The sequence below is a fragment of the Corapipo altera genome, unplaced genomic scaffold (assembly GCF_003945725.1).
Source record: "Corapipo altera isolate COAL_440 unplaced genomic scaffold, ASM394572v1 1b, whole genome shotgun sequence".
NCBI lineage: Eukaryota > Metazoa > Chordata > Aves > Passeriformes > Pipridae > Corapipo > Corapipo altera.
The window spans coordinates 770194-795309 of NW_020884881.1; the positions used below are offsets into that span (position 1 = coordinate 770194).

Genomic DNA, 25116 nt, shown 5'->3' on the forward strand with positions numbered 1-25116 from the left:
GTAGTTTTTTGAAAGCCACCTGAGTAAAATGAGTAGGATTTGACCTTAAATAATAATTAGATATTCTCAGGTATATTGAAGGCTTTCTTGGGCAGAGTTTTGATGAGGCCAGAATGGCATAACCCAGACAGACATGAACAAAGTACAGACTCCTTAACACACAAAAACAGTTCTTGAGTGAATCCAGAGTGTAAAAAATATAATTGTTCTTGATGCATAAATATGATAAAAACAGCACAGTGATCTTCTAAAAAGCAGCACAGAGAAAAACCCCCGTTTTCTTGGGAAACTACAACTATTGCACAGCTGTTCTAAATAAGCATTTGTCTTTGTTCTTTTCTTAATTATGGTGATATTTCCCTCTCATCATCTCTGCCAAATGGTTAAGGGAGATTGAGGAATACCTGAACTCAAATATACAAATAACTTGAATAAGCAAAATGATTTTGTAAGTCATTAATTTATAACATCAGTATAGCAGCTGAAGACCAATATTTGTCTATTGCTTGTGAATACTTCTGCAAGGTCAGATGTTTAATATTTATACAAAATATTAGCAAAAAGACTGTTGAACAACACTGAAAAATACATCAGTTTTAAATAATCTGTGTTTTAACTTCACTAAAAACTTGCATGGGACAGAAATTTAAATTTTATATTCTCCCCCAGCTCTTCAGTTTAACATATTATCTGCAAATAAGGACACCTCAAAGTTATTTCATATTTAACAAATTTGTTTGCTCCTGATTAATTTCTTTGAAACCAGTGTTTCCACTGCCTCTAAGGGGTTTCAGCTGTTTCTATAGAACACTTAGCTTTATTACAGAACCCATAACAGTACCCTGCATTTTAATCTAATACTTGGTCATGTTGTAATGCCTTGAGTAGCTTATAACGTGTTTGAAAGAAAATACGGTATTCTATTGAAAGAAGAAAGAAACGGATTTTAACTGAATTTCTGCAATAATATGTATCATAGCCCTAGATATAATCAACAGTGGTTATTGTGATTGGTATTCTGCCAATACATCATCATTGTCATTGATCTCTCGCTACATTTTTATGGAAAACATAACAAAATGTTGCATATCATTGCCTAGGAGAACAAAAGCAAACTATTACTAAAATTCCAGCTCATTCTCATAGAGGAAAATTCTGACAAGAACACAAAATTTTGAAGAACTCATTATTTTAACTTCAGTCTCTCTAAGAGATCTGTTTGTGTGGCCATTTTCACATAAATGCATTCCTTCCTTGCCCTTGTTCAATATCATATCATGCATAAGTCTCACAAACACATAACAACTACATCCTATAGAGTATTAGATAACAGTATATTTTTTATTTTGTAATTGAAAAAAACCCCAAAAACCAAAACAAAACACAAAACCCCCGCAACCTCTGCAATACTCTCTCAATGCTGAGAAGAGTATAGAATTGAAGAAGTTTAGGTCATATAGTAACTTAATACAGAAGTGTGCATAATATTAATTACTATACTTTTTTTTTGTATGTGTGGTTATTCTGTATTTGTTGAAATAAAGGGATGAATTGTTTTTTAAAAGATATAGGAAATGAGCTATTAGGGAAAAAAAAAAATCACATTATATGTCCATGTATTCTATTGTTAACTTGACATTCCCAATTTTTTTACATAAAAAAATACAGTTAAATATGCAGTTCAACAAAAAAATTATCACCCATTCTACTTATTAAATACTGAATTTAAAAAAGAACTATAAGAAATACATCTGCTTTATGGTTGCTATAGCAGTGTGCATTTCACCTAACCTCTTCTAAAAGTTCCTGATTTCAAGGTTATATTAAGTGTCTTACTATATTATTATTATAAAAAAAGATTTTGACCCCAATGCACTGTTAGAAAGCTAACCATTTTCTCTTTGAGTGCCAATTACTTTGTACAGATGTACCTTCGGGCCTCTTCTTTGATTCAATGTGCAACCCACAAACAGAAAATGAGTCCTTTAACTTTTCTATACATACTTATCTGGTAGTATTTTAAAAAGGAAGCAACTGTCATCAAAAAATAATTTTTCCCCTTTTTAACACTTGCAAACAAGCCTAAAAATTCCTGTTATTATCTTTGTATTATATGACCAGTCAGATCAACAGAAAAAAGAATTAAAAAAAAGTTGGAAAAAAGAAGTAAAAAAAGTTATCCTTTTTTGTTGCTGTTGGGACAGTAAAGTTAAAAAAATTATGTGCTGTGAGGCATCTTAGGTTCTTAGTGAGGGATCACTATTTCAGACGTGATATCAGGTAAAAAATAAAGCCTCAGGAAGTCTGATCCATACAAACCTGTTTAACAAGTGTGTATAATCTAACAGACTTCCACAAGATTGTTGCTGGTTTTCCCTAATGAAAACAAAACCTGAAGCATCCCCACGCTCAAATAGTCCACAAAGCATAGAATAGAAAATGGTTGTAGGAAAGAGAAACTGCAGCAAATACCTGATCTTTTATAGCTGTCTTTCAACATGAAAAACATTCATTTTGATACAGAGGTCACAATCTACTTGGTTTCGTTTAATATTATCCTCCTATTTGTTACTTGCAATTCAGGTAACACATATATGCCCACATAACTATAATGCCTGTGGGTCTGCTTCCCTTCTTGGGTGTTTTTCCTTCTTCACACCAGAGTGGAATGAAGAATTACAAGACAGGTGAAAATGTTGGACCATAAAATGCCTGTACAGGTGTCAGCAAATCGTACCACAGGAGTACTTACTATTATCAAAACCTTATGTTTTTATTCAAACCTCCACAGAGAGCATGATAAATTTCAGCTGATAAAATCGGAGACAGTTTGTATCTCTTTGCTTTCTATTGAGTGGCACAGCAGTGGCTTGCAAGTATATAATTTTCAAATTTGAAACCAATCAATTGAACCCTTTATTCCAACTACAACTGCAGCTGTTGAATGAACTAGGAAGAAAGGACTACTTTGTAACAACTATTTCTCACTTCTTTATATCTATCTTTCAGTCCGTACTCACCAAACAAGAATAGGAGTCATTCAATCTGTGATCCAAGGTCTGCCTCTGAAGCAGTCTAAAGAGGGAAGCATGGTCAAATTTGCAGGGATTAGCAGAAATAAACTCATCCATGCCATGTTTCTGACCACGGTCTGTATCTGTGATACAAGGGAAAAATGTGCAGAATAATACATGTGAGTGTGTGTGTTCAGACTTACAAACACAAGTGTAAGTATGGTATATAAGTCTCAATATGTAAGCTTTCTTGAAAATATCTCCCAGAAATAACTCACATAAGTAGCTGCCTGCAGGTGACTTACAGAATTTTGCTTTTTTAACCTGAAAATATTATTACTGAATTATTCTCCATCATACCAATCTATAGAGTGTAACAGTGAAAAAAAAAAATGCTAACACAGAGAGATTAAACAAAATTTAGAAATGCTGCCAGAAAACAGAACGAAGTACATTAAAATAATTATTAAAGCATTGTTTTCTAGTGGGCTCTTCAAATGTTATGATTTAAAAACAATGTTATGAGTAGAAAGGAAAAATATTCCGTTATTTCCTGGTTTTGTGTGGCTCTCTAATTTTAGCAAAATAAACAGAAAACTATTAAAAAAAAAGAAAAAAGAAAAAAAAAGAAAAAAGAAAAAAAAAAGGTTTACGCATTTATTTCTTTGGAAAAGAAAGAGCATCTTTACTACAGATCAAAGTACCACTCATAGAAATATTCACCATGGCTTGAAGCCTACTTCTCAAATGGCAAACTGGAGCAGAAATGAACACACTGGCTTGAGCTAGGTCATTTCCAGCCTTCTTTTTGTACTCGGCTTTTAATGAGACAAACCTTAATGTAGTAATGGCAAAGAGCTCCTTCAACCTTCCAGCAAAGAGTACTGAAAAAGGGAGCAGCATTTTTGTGTAAATACATTGAGAAAACATAGCATCCCAAATGGCACTTCAATCAAAGGCCCAAATTTATTCTTCTTCACAGATTGCATCTTTCAACGCCTTTAAACCCCGCGGGTTTATCAAAAGAGAAGCTCTAGTGATTGCTTTCATTAATGCTATGTTTTGTCAAAGTCTTCAATGTGAATTATCTATCTAGTATGGACAGAAAAAGCCTTACAGTGCCCAAAAGGACTAGTTATGTATTAGCACATTAGCTGTCTTGGATTCTATAGACTGTACTGGGGTGAACAGTCCTATCAACTTAAAAATTGACTTCCCCTTTCAATAGGGTCTTAGCTCTTTGTTCCTTTAAATTCAAACCTAGGTCTTTTTATATTCGTTACCAGAAAAGTATAGATCTAAGTGTATCCTAAATGCAATTTTGAAAACCTGCATAGTAGAAATCTAAAATTTCTAAAGAAAGGAGACAAAAGTTTATTGATTAAACCCAATTATAGAGTAAGGTTCATAATAAAACTCAATATTGATCTGTGGGCATGATGCTAACATAATCAGTCACATTTAGAAATTTAGCCCCAGATCATATTGATCCATGTCAAGTCCAACTTTCAGCTGTATTTGTGGATGGGAGAATTATTTAATTCAAGCTGAAGGATCTGCAACATCACATCCTGGAAAGATGCAGAAACTAATTCATATCACTTGGCTTTGCATTGTCAAAGCAAGAGTCACATCCATGTGACAGATTTCACCAAGGTGGATGCAGCAAATAAACAGTATGACAATATGTCGATGGTGTAAGGTACAAGATCTTCATCCCAGAGAACAGCAGCAAGTATTTTTAATGGTTGAAAGATCTGTAGCATATGTAATTACATAGATTAGCATTATTTCCATGAGCATTTGACTAGTCTATCATTATTGACAAACCTAGCTTATATTTTTGACAAAGGTAAATGAAATGGTCTCTCTTAATTAGTGCAATTAAACTGTATTTAAACAGATTAATTCAAAGATAAACAACTGATATCAATACGTTTCTGAAAGTACTGAACAATATGTGAAGTTATCTAGAGTTTCCAAAATGACCACAAACAGATAAAACTCTTTCAAACCCATTATGTTTAATGTGTGATGATTTCTACATTTCTTATAAGTTTTCCTTCTTATAAGAATATCTGGTTTATCACGACACTATTTATAGTAAGGGAGATGACAAAAAGGAAAAACTATTAATATTTCTTTCTGCCATTGGTATCATCTACAAATTATATAGAGCTGAATCTTTCTTAAACTAACTGCCTGGATTTTTTTCTCTGGTTAATCACACAAACATAAAAGATGCCCCTTTTTAAAAAGAGAAGCTGTAAGTACTGACAAGCAATTAAGTATTCTGAAATCCAGGAGGCTGGATATTGCAAAAGAAACAGATTCAACATACTGATACAGTATCCATATGATCAGTATGTGTAAGGTGACCTATTGAAAACAATACAGCTTGTGAAAGCAGAATCTGATATGACATAACTTGGACAAAATAAGCAAAAGTATTTATTTAAAAATATACATATTTGCTAGAGTTAATTCTACATAAAGATCCATGACTTTCCCATCTTTCTAAGTGAATCAAGCAGTACAAAAAACATTGTCAAATAGTAACAGAAGATCTGCTACCAAATATATTTTGGCAACAGAAAAACAACTAAAAACTTACCTTTCCCAGCTGTAGGCAAGCAGGAAATAACAGAAAAAAGGTCTAGTGTAATACATTGCATTTTTGTTTATTGTTTTGATATACATACGAGGTAACTGGTAAGTATTTTGAAACAAAATGGATTTTTAAACAAAAGTATAAACTTGAACAAAGTTTATGAGGAATTTATAAATGTTACATGACCATGATGAAAAAAATTACCACTCTATTTTTAAAAATTGTTAGAGTGATTGTATTTTTCAAATTCCTGCATAAATGAGCTTTAGCTGTCCTGTTCAAGCAACATGCAAATGCAGAAGACATAAAGAGTCCCATATTATGATATAGAGTTAATAAAAAAATACAAATCCATTATTATCTCTATGTTTTCTCAATCTTGAAAAATATTGAGAAGATGTTTGGGGAGAGCTTTAAAGCAGTAATATTTCTTCTGCGTTTTCACAATTAGTTTTTTCTTCCCTTTTTGATGGAATTTGTTGTCCTGCTTTTCAATTTGCCTTTATCTCAAAATCATTGTTTTGGCTTCTACTTACATGTTTCACTGCCTGTTTCAGGTTGTGTATTTATTTAATCTTTCAGAAACTGTTAATGAAAAAACTATGCTTTTTTTTGGATCAAGATAGGAAAAATAAATATATTTTCAAACGATGGTAAAAACACAAAACCTATTGCAAGAGTTCTAGCAAATTCTTCAGGTGTTCTTTTAGACAAGAATAATAATTTTGCAGAATATAATCCTAAATATGCCTGTTGCTGTCTTTGCAAGAAACTTCCAATTTCAGTCCATCTGCAAAGGCTATGAAAATCATCTCATGCCCAGTGACTCAGTAGAGTTGACCGAATTAAGACTACCAAGAATTTCATGTTTATAGCACATTCTCAAGTAGTTCATAGTATCTGTAGACATCATCTCTGCCCTGTTCCAGCCCAGAAGCAAACACACATTTTCTGCAGCATTTACTTTGTGCTCGGGTGAACTACAAGAACTGGCATTGCAAAGTGGTGACCTCCTCCCTTTTGTGGTTCTCAGTGACACCCTTGCTTGAGTTTAAGCATTGTGGAAACAATCTGAACTCGTTCAGGCAGGCAGGAAAGAAGAGCAGGTAGAGGCAAGAAATTTAGTATTGTAGGGATTAAAAAGATTTAAAGACTAGGAGTAGCAGGGTAAGAACTATGACTGATCCAGAAGGGGCTGGAACTGGTTGGAAAAGACAGTGGCAAGACATGCATTACATTCCTTCAAGTGCCACTCCAGACAGATAGTGACAGCTTACATTGGAAACATTTTGGCTCCTGATCATTGACCAGGACTCCAAAGTGCTACATGCTTAGAAACACAGGTCAAAGAGACAATCTATGACCCCAGAACATTATAATTTAGATATCGGGCCATGAAATCACTGCTGCAGAGGAAGTGGTAGAGAATGAGAAAGCAGCTGGCCCAAACAGACTGTCAGGCTGGGGATACCACACTGACCAATACTGGATTGCCAGTATTTTGCTGAAGGACAGATTTGAAGAGGATAGTAGAAAATCTTTATATGTTTTTGAGTAGTACACGAGAAGAGCATAAAGGGGACTTACTGAATGCCTAAGGTGGTAGAGGCCAGTGTTAACATTTTCTTTCTAAAAGGGAGATGGGAGTAGTTGGAGGCAAACAGGAAACAGACATAAAAGAGAATGGGGGAACATGCAGGGAGATTGGAGTTACTCTACTCTTCCAGGTGGCAGAGGGTAAGATGGAAATAAAGCCACCACACCTGCTGAGAAAACTACATCAGATGAAAAAATATATTTGTTTGTTTCTAAAAATTTTAATTAATTGAACGTACAGATGCAAACATCAGAGAACTATTTTAAAAGAACTGCATTACAAGAATATTAAAAATTATTCCAAAACTGAGCAACGCCACCGTAAGTTTAAGCAGTGGTATTTCTTGTGTGTATGTCTTAGAACACCAGTATTAATATTAATCATATTCTGGTTTTTGCATAGAGTCTCTAATGTAGCCAGTTCAAAGACTGAGAGTGATACAAATAACATTTAAAACCCCCATGAAGTTCATAATTTATTCCCACATTATTAAACTGTGATAGAAATTTTAAAGCACTTATCATTGGTATATGCAAATACATTGAAAATGTTCATATTATATTTTCATTACTAACTCCAAAGTATTAATTCATTTGGCAAATTGCCTGCATTTTCTGCTTGACTGCACAACACTGATGGCTCTGCTTGCATGATTTAAATGCCCACACAAGTTTCCTCCGTGGCAGTCTCTTGGTCAGATGGATGTTTCATTTGCAAATTCTTCAACTTTGCTGTCACTGGATTGGTGTTTTGTAACACCAATGCATGGCCTATGTATTTGACTTCCTTTGCTACCCATTGCTACTTAAGAAATAAGATCTGATGTTCTGTACATGGGCTCTAAACAGTATTTTTATGACAACAGTTATAATCGGTCTCTGCAAATTGTCACATTATTTTTGTGAGCTGTTTTGATGTGACATGATTCCAAAAAAGAGATGAAGACCAAATGATTTCTCACCTAACTTGGTTTTTCAGTATCTGACTCTCTCTTTTCTTCTCTGCAAATATTTTCACAAAGAGACCATTTCTGAACTCAAGTGTGTAGGATCAGAATGATGTTTGACTTTATATTTGTTGATTAAGACATGACAATCCCCTGATGTGCTGCTGTTAACTCCTGTGTTATGACCAAGTTATTATCAGTGTTCAGCACTTCAGGAGCCTTTTCAACTATATGAATACATCTCTTAATATGCTGCTCATTAAGAAAGGGATCACTTCCCACACCTTTATGTGACTCAGTTGAATCTATTTTTCATTGGTGCTTTTGCTGAAACATTAATGACCTTGACAAACTTCTGTCTTTTCTATAAACATCCGTACTTAGATACTCTGTTCTTTGTATTCAACATGCTTTTGCAGAGTGGAACTGGAGATCAGTCTCTTTTTCTTGATCAGTGCTGACATTAGCCTGTCTACTACAAAACTGCAATACCAAGTTACTTAGAAATGAAGAAGTTGGCTAGTATGCATTTTAAAAGTTTGACAGATGCAATGGTAGTTTGATTCCAGTGCCGCACCAAAATGTTTGTTTGTCTCATTGGTAGTATAGAATACCAAGTTTCTTCTAAATTACCTACATGAATGATACTAAATTGCTACACAGCATCAACAGGAAGAGCCTCTACATTCAGTTAGAGATCTTTAGGCTGGCCTTCTGGAGTGCTGCTGCTGTGCACACACAAAAGTAACATTTCTATTTTCTCCATTTGTGATAATAGCTGTAAAGATCAGGCAGACCCTGGCTGTCCTATTATAATCACATCTAGTTTCTTTTCACAAGTTCCTGATGTGTTTGCTTTGATCTAGATTTGAGGTGGCTGGATTTTATTCATGTCATTTTAAGCACTCTTTTGCATAAGGAATTATCTTATGTGGAACCAAGTACCAGTAACCGCAAAAAAAGACAGCCCACGGTATACAAAGGGAGTCTCTTTCCTTTCTACTACTTTCTTTTATACAAAAGGAGTTCCTGGTATAGATCACAGGAATAACTCTACCCCTTAATAACCCTTAAATAACCCTTAAAAGTTTTGAACTTGAGAATATAGAAAACAGCAAGGGCTGTGAAAACAAAGTATTGTTTATTATTATTTACACAAATCACTTGACTAAAAACATTAAATGTTTAAGGAAAAGTTTGCATTTAACAAATGTCACTTCCAGCTAATAATGTAAGCTTAACTTTGGAAGATGCAATTTTGTCTACAAGGTAATGGAAAATGGAAACGTTAGTATGCATTACTAGCAAAGAACTAACCTCAATACTGCTAGGTATGTGGCATATTAATCATCATCTGATGTTTTAATTTCTTAAATGACCACTTTCAATTGTTTTTCGTATCTATCAAGAAAATTTCAGGATGACAGAAGATATTTTATAAACACAATACAGAAAAACATTGAAAGCTATCTCCTTAAGCTGACTTTTTTCTACATCCTTCAGTTTTAAACATATTTAAATTTTCTTCACACAGTGAACTCCCACTACCCAGCCCAGATCCAGATAACTGGAAGGAGGTGAGCAGAAGCACTCCTTGGCTGTTGCTCCACTTTTGCTTTTGCAACACTACTTCCATCCCACAAAATACTTCACTTTAATGCCTCTGTCAGGAATGGTTACTTCACAAATTGCTTCAGATTAATTCCCTTCCACATTGTTTCAGATTAAACACAGATATCAGTGCTTTTGTGAGAGTAATTTTTTTTTTCAATGATCTTGACAACCTAGTCAGGATTTTAGATAAATATTACTGAGTTTAATAAGCACATTTTACATTTCTTCTAACAGCAAAATGATATAAGATTATAGGATGAATGGATGGCTGTGAGACTGAGTGATAGCAGGACTAAGGGAGGAGACTGGGTTTGGGTCAACCTGCTGCAGACTTCAGACATTAAACCAAGTTTAGTCTAAAACATACATCTCCCTTCTGTCACTCTACATGTACAGGTATATGATAATGAAGAAGGATTATTGTATACAGTTGTATAACATTGCAAAAATCCAATGGCTACTACAAAAATCCTTGGATTGCACTCAGCCACCATAACAACAACAAAAAAATGCATATATGCTTCCTATGTGCAGATACATGACATGAAAGAATACTTTGAAAGAGACTATATGAAAATCTAAAGATACATTTAATATATGCTATCTACCTTAATTTTCTCTGAAACAATATTTTCCTCAAAGAAAGATGAGGAAAACTTGAATAATTTTGAAAAGTTTTTTATACATAGTTTAATATTACACTGTGTACTGAAAAAATCCAGCAGTCTCTCTAGTGCCTTTCAGCTCACAAGATACCATCTGCATAGCAATTTTTAGATAACTAATACATACAATGCATGATAAAGCTGACCTAAATCTATAAAAGTTCTGAGAATAGATTGATGCTTTTCTATTCAACGCTACACTGGCTGGCTAATGAAAAAATGACCAAACACCGTCTCCATGGTAATATGTTGGTCAATTGTAATGAACATGAAACTAATTACTGTATTTTCATGGATTATAATAATGACCTGCAAGTCAGGATTTCCCTTGCTGCTAATAAGAATCTGAGTTAAAGAGCTTCTGGCTAACAACAAACTGCTAGGCACGTTTGCCTAGTGAATAAGTTCTGCTTAATTAAACTTCATTGAGGGACCTGCTACACATTTTAACAGCTAAAACCAAAACCAAAGCAACAAAAGAAAATGAAAGACAACTTACAAAGTGGGGATATATCTGTGACATTGCCTCCTTTAGGATTCATCTTCTGAGCTTGACTTGCAGGAACAGGCTTATACGACTGACCCGTGGCTCTGTACATAGCTTGAACCCAGAGAATTCTATCCTGCTCATCATCACTGGCAAATATCACAGTATCACCTTCTTTAACAGCATTGAAAAACATTCGACCACCCTGAAGACCTGAAGCAGTAAATAAGAAGGTAATCTTGATAAATGCATGTTACTTCTTAGTCACCATCAGTGTTTATTACATTATTGGTTTTACTCTGAATATGTATGTATGGAGGAGTGTGTGAAAACATTTTATAGGTATTTAGGATCTAAAAATAAGATAAAATCTAGAGCTATAAGGATCAAATGGTACCACATAAGTAGAATAAATATATAAGTTACAGGAGTAAATATTTACATGACTCTACTTCCAATTCAGCTTCAGTTCATTTCTCATTCATCTTCTCTGTGTCATATGCTATTTTGCATTTCTGTAATGTATCTTCCTTCCTGGCAGTATTTTCCTAGATGGAATACCCTGTCAACTTTATTTCTTATTGAACAGAGACAGCTCCATACCTCTTATCACTGCTGCTGTTCCTTCCTTAGTAGTTTTTCTCACTCCAGTATTTTTCTGTGAGACCACGTAATGAGAACAGCAATACGGTCAATGTGGCTGAGCCAGGGATTTCTTTATGACAGAATTGTTTGAATTGTTTTGTTTTTCCAAACACATTCTGAGACTGTTTGCCTTCTCGATTATTCTAAACATTGAGCCAACATTTCCTAAGATCAATCTTCAATATTTCAGATACCTTCTAATTTTATAACCCTCCACTGTATGGGTAGAACTGTTTTTCTCTGCATGTGTAACTTTGCTTTTTTCTGCCATTTTAATACTAACTTGTGCAGATTTTTCTGATACCGCCAAATTTATTTTTTATTACTATGAGCAATTTGTCTTTCACAAGCACTGTCATCATTTGCCTTCCTTTCTATGCTATTTATGAATATACTTCACAGTACACTGCCGCATGTCACCACCATCAAAAACAGAAAAGAGAAATAGTGACTAGAATTCATAAGTTTTTCCTCGTATTATATGTGGTCTTTCAATGGTTCAGGAAACTTTAGTGTAAAGTTCATTAGTCTTACAACAAGCTTCCTTCTAAAAGGATGATTTTTCATATCAGAATGTCCTAGTAGAATAATTGCCAAAGAACCTTGGTTTTTTTTGGTGCTAGATCAAAACGATCAAATTGAATCAGCTGTTTTACACATATATCGTGCCTCAGTATCACATTTCAAAATCATGAAAAGTACCTGTGTGAGGAGCTGTATAATCCACAGTGTATCCTTCGAGTTGCATCAGTTCCTGAGGCTCAGATTTCTTTTCTCTGTAACTGCACATTGCAAATGTGTATTGGCTAACCTGGATAAGAAAGTACTTCTTAATTGGTGATTATATTCCAGAAATATATAACAAAGGTACCATGGTTTAAATTAGTGTTCAGTTGCACTGAAAAAATAACAGTTTTTTTTTTCCTCCAGAAATATTAACAGTGTAAAACTTTGTATTCTTTCCTCTTTCTGCCAAAATGAAGGAAAGAAACAAACCACAGCCATAAACACATCTCTCTGCAGTTTCCTGATATACAATGCATTTTGGGTTGTTGCTTTATGAGAAATTGAAGGGGAGCCATTTAGGTTCTTATAGGGAAAATACTTGGTATTGTGCTTCTCAGTCTACTGTAAAAGAAAAAAATGTAATATATTCTAAGAAACTGAAAAAAACCCCAACTGTTTGCAGAAGGAGTGCCACAATTATCAATAAACTGGAAAAAGGAATACATAATCTGGCCATTTCTAGTACAAGATGGAAGCACCAGAACCTTCAGTTTGATTTTGGTAACTTTTGCACCTGTGTTCTCACCCATCTCTGGGTTGCTTGGCTCACTAGATACAGCACTGTGTAGGCCAGGTAGCCTGCAGCTGGCATGAACAACATTAATTACTTCTCATCAAGTACAATTATTAAAAAAATAATAAAGCAATAAGAAAAGAATCCATCACCATCACCAGGTTATAGACTCTGTAGACAAAATAGAAAACAATAAGGAGAGCTGAGGAAAAAGTGACTGGAAAGATAAAGAAAGAAATGTAACAGTTGGGAGGGAAAAAGCTGAATCGCTGAAACAAAATGAGGTGTTCCCAGCCTTAAATGAAGAGCTGGGAAGATTATAAGAGGGTGAGCAGAAGAAAGACTGTGTGAATCTGTGAACACTTGAAACTTAGGGAAACTGAATGTATATGTACCTTTGAAACGCTCATCTCCAAAGACTGTAGGATACCTGGCCAACAGACTTGTTTTGAACGACAATATTATTTCTCAGATTTGTAAAATTTATGGATAGGCAAGGACTCATCTGAGAGATGATGGACCATCTTTATTTTTGCTGCTGATTGCTCAGCTAATTGTTATCTAGAATTACTTCTTAGGCTACAACTTCAGGAATGATCCTTTTTGAAGTAAAATTTGGACAGCTGATTTCAGTTTCATTCATATATTTGATGGTGCTGTACCTTTATTCTCTGTAAAAGATTGATGCTTTTTAAAAATAAGGATGAAATGTGTGATTATTATATGCATAATGCTCTAAAAATATTTCATTATTTAAATTATTGGGGCTTTTTTGAAACAGGACTATGCTGTGCTATGCGTATGCAGTGCATGGTGACTGACTATCCCCTGCCACAGCCTGTACAAGCAATAGGAACAGCTCTCTCCACAAAATGGCCATGAGGCCTCAAGTGCCAAACTGATGTCTCCAGAACCACGGCAGAAGTCTACAGGGCGGAGCAATTAAACATAGGTATTCAAGTATAATTAATATATTAGTTAAGCAAAGGCAGTTGTATAGGAGGAGATAAGAATTTGAGAGACACTGTCAGGCGACTAAAACTGTGTGCCAGCTTTCCACATCAGATTTGGTACATTCGCTTAAGGAGGCTGTACCAAGACCAGACTAAATATACATAAACACAAAAAACCCAATCTAACCCGTCCAGAAAATCAGATTTTCAGGTTAGTAGGGTCTCTTACAAGCAGCCAGCCCATCCTTCAGCATGACAGGCACGGCAGAATTTCACCTCACTCTTTGTGCATTGAGTCCACAGTTTTGCTTTCATTCATAGCACATGTATTTTAGAAAATAAATATATTTTGGTTTAAAGATTTTAAATTATCCCTAGGCTGGCAGGGCAGGGCTTTGAAGGTAGGGTGTAGCCAGGACTGGGGCAGCCAGGAGCACTGGGGTAGTCTGCCCCAAACCCAGCACCAGCCACTAGGCATGGGCCAAGGCTGGACCTTGGATATGGGGAGCTGGAGACCAGCCCTTCTGTGGCATCAGTGGGGCTGGGGATGATGGCCCCGGGAGGCTGGAATGGGGTGCTGGACTGTGGACAGGGACAGTCAAGGCTGGTGGTCCCCTTGGGACCCTGACACAGGACTCATCCTCTATGCCACACCATCCGCTCTAGGCCTGGCAGCAATATCACCTTGGTCACTGCCTGGTATTTCCCTGTTTATATTCCCAAGAACCATATTTGCCCTTATGCACAAGCATGGAGGGAGCTGTTGGTTAGTCACACACCTCTAAATCCTTTGCAATTAGCATCATATTTCATGAGAGGTTTGTTCTCTTTTCTTGTAAACCTACAGTTTTAATTTTTGATACCTGGCACTGCAGTAAAAAAAAAAATTCAATTATTCTACTTGGTTGAATTAAATAAACTGGCAAGCACCCACATCCATGTCTCACATTTTTATGCCAACAATTCCATATAATAACACTGTACAGGCAATGTGAGCCATCAAAAGGGAAGCTAGCAGACACTAATTGTGGAAATAGGATGCACATTTTTTTCATATTTCTTCAGCCACTCTATGTTTCTGAAGATAAGCTTGTGGAAGGTCTGGGCTATGTGTCTTCATTTTTTAACCTTACATCTATAACAAGACAGACATTACAGTCCTGTTGATTTTACTCTTTCAAATGTATTTCAAGTGCATGCTCTTATTTTTAAAAGAATAATCAGTCACAATCAGTGACTTCATCTTTTTGTTGAAAATGAGAAATTTTAAAGTCTCTTCACCAAAGAAACAGATACAAAAACACCAGAAAACTTTGCCGGGGGAAAAGAAAGTCCCAACAAAATAAAGAAATACAGAACTTGACTCATTTATTTACACTTGCAATCTCTTAAACCCTTTTTCTTATGGTTATCAGTGGCTGCTATCACTTATTACAGAAAGAATCACCAGCACAATCTGAAATTACACACACTTTTTAATATATGTCTATGACTGGGTTTAAGTTAATGGAGCTGTAATTAGCTTTGCCTTAGAATTCAGCAAATTAGCATAAATACTTCATAGAGTACTTTTGGTACTCGCAAGTCAGGGCTATGTACGACACATTCTCAGACAAAAACAAAATTAAGCCATCTTCTTGAATGGTAATCTTGACAAAAGAAAAGGCAATCCTCTTCCTACAACTGCATTTACCTGAATTTCACTAATTTCCAGATGTCCAAACACCTGACTACCAGTTGTTCCACCTATTTTGTAACAAAGTGGAAAAGCAACAACCTGTGCATGTATGACAGACAGGCACAGAAATGTGAACGTGACTTATGAGCAGTGTTACCAGCGGATGTCCCCATGGGGCACAAAGACCCTGTTTAATGTGCTGGGAGGAAGTGTTACTGCAAACCTGGAGGCTGACTCTGTGGTGTCTGCTACAGGGCTTCACTGGGCAGCCCACTCCAGGAGTTCAGCAGCAAGAATTAGCCTGCGTGGTTGGCATGTTTAGAAAAAAATTATCCATGAAACAAAAGACTGACTTTTCAAACATTAGAACAAATGAAATTAAAATGACAGAAGTGAATCTGCATTCTGATTACTGGAGAAAGATATTATCAGACAGTAAATGAAGTAAAACACAGCAGGTCCAGCTGAGGCTTTTCACCAAACATGTTATGTCCCTGCCTTTTTCTGGTTTTAAATGAATAACCTTTTAGAGAAATGACTGGATGGCAAAGGATAAAAAACAAATATAATGAAGAGGCTAACATTTTCAGATTCTATAACCTTCCTGTAACACTGATCTGTTCTTTCAGAAACCACTAACAACTTCTAATATGTGCAGCAATAATGAAGGTGCACATTACTCACATCACACTCCTAAAAATCAACATTATTCTTCTAATGTCATAGCCGAGTTAAATTTGCAAAGTCTGTGTAAATCATATCGATAGCATCTGCCTTAGAACTGAATTTCATGGCCTTCATATTTTGCTACGTAAGCTAAAAGTTAATCTATAAAGGAAGACTTGTCAATGTGTCAATAATATATCAATACAACAGACTAGTTAATTAATGAATGCTTATTTCACATGTATTGACTATTGTCAGTGTACGTATCACAGCTGGACTACATAAATGAGCCAGAGCTGCCTGGACCGTAAATATTGATTTAACATGGTAATTTTTATATAGTTTTCTTGAACTGATAGCTGTTTTAAAATAAAATATATTACTAAATCCCATCACAGTTGGAAAATTCCTGTAATATTCTCCTCCAGTATTTCAATTTCAGCATAGAGAGTGGAAGACAGTTAAAATTAACTTGACTGGAATAAACAGGTCTCCCAGATGATGGTTCCATATCACACTCACATAAAGACTATGTATCTCTTAGGTGTACATTTAAAAATCAGATGACACCTGTGTCTTAGAGGAAAAGAACAAGTTCTTTGCTTTTGTGAAAGGGGTGATAAGTAGGACGAGTGTTAAAGTAAAGCATGAAGGACAAGGCAACATGTAGACTTTCTTTTTTTTTTTCTCTGCAACTTTAAAAAATTTTCTCTTCACATCCATGCCTTATATAGAGATCTTCCCATCACTGACAAATAGTCACAAAACGTCCTCCTCTCTTCACAACGGACCTTGGTAAAATCAGAACCCAAATGACATCTGTAAACTTTCTAACTTTTTTAACCTTATAAGCATTACTCACTGATTATCAATATGCAAGCCAATTCCCATAGAAGCCAGCAAAAACACCATACTGACATCAAGCTCAGCAAGAATGATATGCAAATACTCTTGGCTTTTAACTTTACTTTAATAAAGAACTTGTTCAGTGATTTTCTTTTACATCCTTACAATTTTCATAATTTAAGAGTAGGAAGAGACCAGGTGAGTGTGACTGACAGTGATAAAGGAATTAGGCTTTCTGCAAAGTAGTTTAAGAAGGTTTAGTTCTTAAAAAAAAACTCACTAACAGGTTTCAACCTTTGTATGACATTTATGGAGACTCAGATTTTAAGAGTTTTCTGTCAATAAAACAAAGGATGCAGAACAGTATTTCCTGTACTTAAATTAATTAAACAGTAAGTACAATCCTTTTTGTGAAATATGACTTTATTTTAACTGAAGTGCTGGTGAAAAGCTGTCAGCAGACTATTACAGTGTCACAGAAGTTTCCTTCAGAAGCTTCTAGGTTTCAGTTGAAACATTGCTCAGTGTAGGAACCCATTTATATATATGCAAAACTTGGTAATGCTTCAGTTTACTAAGTATGTAAATTACAAAAACTAATAAGAAGCTTGGAGTAGTACTGCATACGTTGCCTGAAGATACTGATTTATGAATGGCTCCAAAAATCATACATAATTCATAGTCCAAGAATTCTTTTTATTGAAATTTCATGGCAGACTACTAACCTGAACAAGAACAAAGTAGCGTTTTTTCCACCGCTTCCAAACCTTCTGTCCTAGAGCATACAAATATCTGCAAAGGAAATAATAAAGGGAGTATTTTTCCATCAGTATGAAGCATGACATTAGGAGGACCCAATACAAATTTGTGTATTAATTTGCTCTACCTATTGAGCTGCTTCTTCAGTGTTGTCACATTTAAGAAGTTGTTTTTTTCTTCTATTTACTCATATCATAAAAATGCAAAGACACATCCCTTTTCACTCAAAACAACACAAAAAGCAGAAACAAATGACCTCATATTTAGGAAGACTAACCACTTACATTTCACCAATTGTGTCCGAAAAATAGAAAAAATGGTTTAAAGTAGAACACTTTTGACTACACAGAAATACTGAATGTTAGAAAAGTTAAACTCCCCAACAGCTTTTATCCTGTTTGGTTTCTACAGATTTGCTAGTGTTCATTTAGTCTGTGAGAAGTCAGTCACAGTGTCAGTTTGGTAAAATGCTCACATAACACAATGTCAGCAGACACACAAGATTAAATTTTTTTTCCAGAGTAAACTAGAATCTAATTTCCTAAACAGAAGCACTTCACTATAAAGACTCTTAGATTACAACAACTCCTTGTCACCTTGGCAATTTCCAGGCTTTGAATCAGATCATGTAATGAGAAGTATCAACCAGTGAGATGAGAAAACCACAGATGCTGATACTCTTTGGTGGTAGAGGGAGCACACTCATTACCCAAGAAATTGCAGCAAGTTTTCTGGCATTATAGTGACTTTTTTTTTCTGTCACTGTGATCATGTTGCACTGTTGTTAATAAAGACAGCAAGAAGAAAAGGATGAGCTGTGGGATTGTAAGCAAGAGCCTATGAGTGGTAAGGATCTGATGCTTAAGACCTGTCAAGAGAGCAAAATACTACCCAAGAGCTGTCCCTTCTGGCTGGCCAGATTCTGTCAAGGGCATCTCATACAACGAGGTTGGTCAAAGGCAGAACAACAACCGTTCAGACCAATGAATTCTGGCTTAACGGGGCACTCTCCAGGGCATGCTGGTACATATATTATGAAGAAATAATAACTAGGATGGGAATGGTTGGTTGGATGATTGATAGATGAACAGGAGCCTCTCTGGTAAGAGGATAAGGTCTCCTGCTTTCTGATCACTTCTGTGGCTTTGCTGCCCGATACATTTGTAACTGAGCTAAAAAACAGAGCAATGAACCAACATCTTACCTGAAATGGGCAAACACAGAAGGGGCAAAACCTTTTTACAACTGTCCTAGGCGTAAACTCAAGCACATTCTTTCCCACATTAGTCATCACAAAGGACAAATTTGTGTCCAAAATGAATGTTCAACATAATGCTTATTAACCATGATGGTTTGTCAGATTAAGTAGTGGTTCCCTTGTTATTACAACACCAACATTTGCCCTTCTTCAGCTTCTGTTACACTTGTGTTGAAGCTCTGACTCACTTGGTTACTCTGCTTTTTATTTGTATGAGGGAGGAAAAAATTGGCTTTGTGTACACAATTACCAGGCTTCATGTTCTCACAGGAAAATGTGAGAAAATGAGCAACCCAAACTTAGAAACACCAAGTTAATTATTTTTCAGAATTAATGGTGTTAATGTTTTCTTTTTCTTAATTTCCTTTTCAATTTAATTCTATTCTGAGACTGGTACAGAAAGGTGCTTTTAAAAAAAGAGGTCTCAAAAGAACATTTGCCATAGGGAAAAGTGGGCTGCTTTTTAAATTACTTTTCATGTAAGATATACCACGTACAGGCAGAACTAACACAAGATACAGTAAATTCAAAAATAAAAAATAAGAAAGCATACAAAAAGAAATTAAATAGCAATGTGCACTTTTATTCCGCCTACAAATTACTTCCAACTAAGGTGTTAAATAAGAGTCTCCTTCGGAAACAAAAGAGTGGAACATTAACTATCTCACTTTAAAATCTGCTGGTCTTACATAAGAGTAGGTAACAAAGGAAAATAGCTTTCATGACACAAAGATTTCATGACACATGGATTTAGTGTAGAAATGCAAAGCTTTATGTTGCCTGATTTTACAAATCACTATAAACACGCAGTTATAATCTTATGTTATTAATCCCTCTTCCAGTGCCATCTCTAATGGTGACAGCTTTTTTCTAATGTAGAAAGTTTCAGCCGTTTACAGGGGGTATCTCCTGTGCTCATCTTAAGTGTGCATGCTCCTGAAAGATAAAGAGATTAATTCTTACTCAAGAGTCTAACATTTACACCTGGAAGGACCCAAACATTCTAGACTTCTAGAATCCTCTTTGAACTTCTTTTTCTGTAGAAACTGCAGGTGATGCCTAGAACAGAAAAAAATCTCCAATAGTCAGTTTGCAGAATTAAATGAGACTTGGGTTTCTCAGCTGGAGCAGAAATTACTAGGTTAACAGACTCAGAAATCAGCTAAGTCCTAGAGCTAAGCTGAGGATTGTTTTATTTTTAAGATGGGGAATTGCATAATTTTTCATGGGTCTCAGTTGAAGAATGTTTTGTTTTTAAGATGGGGAATTGCATTATTTTTCATGAGTCTCAGGTAAATGTCAGTACCACAAACCAGAACAGACCCTCACAATCATGAACTCACACAATTGCAGCCTGCTGTTTCTCTACCCATACGTGTAGCTGTATTCACCTATCTGTTCCACTCACTCTCCCCATCCAAAAAAATGTGCACAAGATGCACAGCATCAATTGTTCAGACTATTTTAAGCAGGAACAAAAAACATAGAACAGCCATTCATTCAAATACTTTACCTTTCTTCAGGTAAAATATTATGTTCAATACAAAGAAGAAACTGATATTCAGAAGAAGCCAATTCCATATTTCTAAACATTAACCACACCATTAGCTTCAATTTTTCTCACTCTAATTCGGGTTCCAAAGTTGGGATCATCTAAAATAATTCTTGAATTATTACAGTTCAGTCATACACAAGGAAGGAAGACGCTGAAATACTTCTATATCTAACACAACAATAGTAATTACTTAGATTTATTTTGACTTTTCTGTAAGATCATGTTTTGAGAATATTTAATAAATAGACTGACAAGAAGCTCAGAAAGATTGGGATTTTGATGTACTTTGAAACATATTCAGATAGCAGACTTTTATTCTGTAAAAATATATTAATATAATAAATGAGATATACACACATAATTTCTGTCTGTACATATGCACATTAGAAAGAATATTTACAGTTTGTGTGTACATTTGTGGTTGCCTTCTTCAGTGTTTTGATATTACTCACATAATTTCCAGTAACTTAAGACTAATACACCTGTTTTTATACAGCACATAGAAAACAGGACCTTGATCAAACATTTTGAGTATTTAAGTGTGACCCCAGTGTGAAGATTTTCTAGCAGTTTTGTAGTAATATGAAAATGCAACCAAATGTACAAACTCTGCAATCACTTTTTTTAGACTTTTTCTCTTAAAAACAGTTCTGCAATCTTCTTTTCTTCAACATTATTTAATACTGCTTTTTTCTCTTCATTCACTCCCAAATAAAAAACTAAAAATTTGATTTGCATGAAGCCACAGATTTACATGATTATACTTCACAATGCTTATAATATGGTACCAAAAAAACCCCATTTAATACTTAAAGTTAATTTTCCTGGAAAAAAAGTAAAAATACAAGAAATTACTTTTCCACTACAAAACACAGAAAGACCTGGATGAAAACATTTTATACATCATCTCATCACAGTCAATACAATCTTCTTCTCCAGAAACGGAACAAACAAACAAACAAAATGAACATCCATTTTCTTTAAAAAGTCTGGGCATCCCTATTTTGTAAATACATAAATGTTGAATAGCTTTCAAAGTATATTTCCTTTTGCTACCAAAACACAAAACCACACTGCTAAATATTATAGTTTAGTTTCAATTATGTGATGGCATACACAGGAAAGAAGATGGCAGCTTATTTGCTCTAAGTCCTCACCTCACTGGAAGACTGCAGGGTTTTATTTTTTGATGAAAAAAAAAAAGCACTAATGAATAGCTGAAAAACATAATTTTGTGTGGAATACTGGAGCTATTCACTGATGGAGAAATGAGAATGGACTTATTACTTTTACAGAGATCATTTTTAGACCAGCCTTTTTATTCTAAGGAATGAAGCAATCTATCTACATCTTGAATGATAAATTCTCTACTTGTAAAAGGCTTCATTTATCACAAACAATGAAAAAAATATAGAAAGAAAAATCAATACATGTAGCAGTTTAGTCCAGCAAAGGCCTTTCTTAAAGAGAAACCTCAGTCAAGGTTGAAAGAGCAATTAATGCAGTCTCAAAAATCTGGGCCACTCTGATAGAGTTCGGTTAACATGTGGCAGAAGTAATCATCCACTTGTGAAAATGATTTTCAGTTCATTCTCAAACACCTTTCAGACACTCATGATCCCATTTAACTGACAACAATACAGGCTATCCGTGGGCATCATTGCATTCGCTGAGAGAGCCAATGGAGACCAAATGCCCACAGGCACTTTCAGTCATCCCCGTGCCTTGCATAAAAGGAATCTTCCTAGCACTGCATTCCTTCTTTTATTTAACCCCGAAAGATTAAGAAATTTTTTTGTCTTCAGTTGAGGATGAGAGAGAAAACTGATTCAAGACAACAATATGACCTAGGTCATAAGAAACCTAGATGTAAACATTCTCAGATTCATTTTAGTACTTTCTGTGCTCTTGAGAAAGAGAACTAAATAAGCCTTCAACAGATGGAACGAAAAAAAATCAGCCTAAACTACTGTAATTATGCCTGCTAAGGATAAAGAAATGTTGAAGAATGTCAAGTAATACAAACATCACAGCCACAGAAAACAGTTCCATTTATTCCAATTAGTAAGATACTCATAATATGAACAGGAAAATGTGTGGCTTTTTTCCTGATAAACAACTTTTCACTTATAGTATAAATGGTTATTGGTATGCTGGCAGATCAGATATCCCTAGATTCTTTAACAGTGATATTTTACTAAACTCCAGAGTGCTTCAACATTCATGAATATGCATGCTAGTAGTTATGGAACCTGTGAAGTAACTACAATTGCAACTTGAGAATTATTAATCCAATTTATGTCATATCATGAAACCTATTTGGTATGTAAAGTGTAACTGTTTAAGAAGACAGAAGAACATCCTTTAGCCTCAAGAGAATTCCAGCAACAAAATACCTAAATCCTTTAGATGCAACATAAATGTAGAAAGCACTCTAATTCGAATGTAATCTAATTGCAATGTAAATAGGTAATGCAGTACAACAGCAAAACGGTGCTGAGGAGCAGACATCCACACTCTGCTTTTTGATGCAGCTTACTTTGGACTAGCTCTAGTCTCAAACCATGGACAAAATAGCTACCAGTGGTTTGCAGCACATATGGGTACACCCCTGGAGCTCAACTCTTGGTTAAATTTAATCTAAAAAGATAATAAATTGTGAACAGAAAAGCACAGTAAGCAGGAACAACTAAGAGATTGGTTTTCAAAGTGAAAATCTGAACTTAAATGCTGATGTTGATTTAGTATAAAAAGTTTCAATGACATTGCTCTCCCCTAACTGTTCACTTCAGCGGTGGAAACTATTATTTACATTGACAGACCTTAAATAATTCAGAAGCATCTGAGCACCCAGAAGTAGTCAAGTATCCAGCCTACACATCTCTGTGTCACTGGAAGCACATGACACTGCAGTTACATAGAAAAACATGGAAAAACTGATTACAATTTTTCCGGTCAGGGAGTGATATTATTTCTGATCTAGAAAGTCTAAATGAAGGACCTGTTAGTATGAAAGATTTACTTTTGTTTCTAGGTCATACACATCCACTCACGGAAAAAATAAAAAGGTGTTGAAAACTTCAGTGGTGGAGGCCAGTAAAAGCATGAACTCTTTTAGGAATGGTAATTGGTTTTGGTTATCTCTGGGTGGTTACATATTTCATGTATTTCTTTTCACTGGTACTTTTGAATTGATATAATTTTAATTTCATAAAGAATACAGACCTCAGCAAAGCTAATTTTTTTGTAATAAAACATATAAGAAGAACCAGATGCTTACACTTTTCATCCTGAAGATTGTAAATTCTAAGTATTTTCATAACATTTGTTGTCATCATCGTGAATAGGTATTTTAAAGTACTTATGAATTAGCCTAAAGGGTCTGATCTAGCAAAGGCATGAGAAGGTATGTTACACCCGGTATCCTGATTTGTGATTTGAAAAGAAGCACAAAAATTATGACATTGAATCAGTCTAGCACCTTCCTTTAATTTGTGCACACAGAATATGTTTATTCAGAATGCTATGATGTTTTAAAACTAATTTTTAAAATCCTTGACAGTGGGATTTTTTAAAAAATCCCTAAAAGAATTCAATTAAAACCACCATTTAAAAACATCGCCAAAGATTTGAAACAAATCAGTTTACCAAGTCCTCACTTACATAGGATTGTTCCCTTAATAGGAACATTTTGTGACACTTGAGGAGTGCTTTATAAACCAAGCAATTACTCCTTGCAACATGTCCGGTGCAGGAGGTTAGCAATACCACATTAACTTCTGTGGGAGAGAAACCAAAGCGGAAAAGAGCAAGACTGTTCAGAACTTGAGGTCCTTGTGCACCAGAAAAAAACATCCAGGAAAGTCTCACAACAGCCCTTATCTTCCAGACATTGGAAAACGCATTTCAGAAGCCTGTAAAATTGATCAGTCCTTTAACTCCATGTGTCAAAACATGCAACTCATTTATGAATTTAAAAAAGTGAAAAGAAAATATTTCAAAGGGAACCAGCAAATTAAATATGTTTGCCTTTGCAATCCACTATGCCACTTTCAGTGAATATGTTTCCCCTGCACCTTGTATGGATGCAGCGTGCTTGGGGTATATTTCACTTTCAGAACTTTGCAGATTACCCTTTGGAAACATCCTTCTGTTTCCATGGGCTCTACCAGATCCTGAAAGCACAAAGACTCCATATTTAGCCATTGTAATTAGTTGCCTGAAAAGACATACATGAAGGAGGCTTTCTGTACCTAGGCATCATGAAAAGTTGATAATGTGACATTCATGGAAAATGTTTGCCATCTGACAGAAGTATTCATTCTAAAGCACAATTCAGAATAGTAAATCTTAGTTTGTTCTTTTCAGCTAATGCTACGAGGTAAAACTTCTGTGAATCCAATGACAGTGTAGTTGATAACGAACAGAGACTACACTGACTGTAAGATTTCAAAATGTTTGGTATACTTGGCAGAAAACAATTCTTTTTAGTTATGCTACTATAGAGCCATCCAGAATGAAA

At 35.1% G+C, this 25116-nt stretch overlaps 1 protein-coding gene across 20 annotated transcripts in view; it reads right to left on the reverse strand.

Moving 5' to 3' along the window:
• Positions 1-25116, reverse strand: part of CADPS2 (calcium dependent secretion activator 2) — a 288249-nt gene that overhangs the window by 90910 nt on the left and 172223 nt on the right. For 12 of the 20 annotated variants that reach the window (XM_027639600.1, XM_027639596.1, XM_027639612.1 and 9 more), the window contains exons 9-13: positions 17748-17814; positions 12282-12390; positions 10947-11147; positions 5629-5637; positions 3021-3157 (exon numbers count right to left, since the gene is read on the reverse strand). In XM_027639600.1, coding sequence (XP_027495401.1) covers positions 3021-3157; positions 5629-5637; positions 10947-11147; positions 12282-12390; positions 17748-17814 — 523 coding nt within the window. The remainder of the gene's footprint in view (positions 1-3020; positions 3158-5628; positions 5638-10946; positions 11148-12281; positions 12391-17747; positions 17815-25116) is intronic. The other 8 variants (XM_027639611.1, XM_027639613.1, XM_027639607.1 and 5 more) reach the window with 1 other exon arrangement.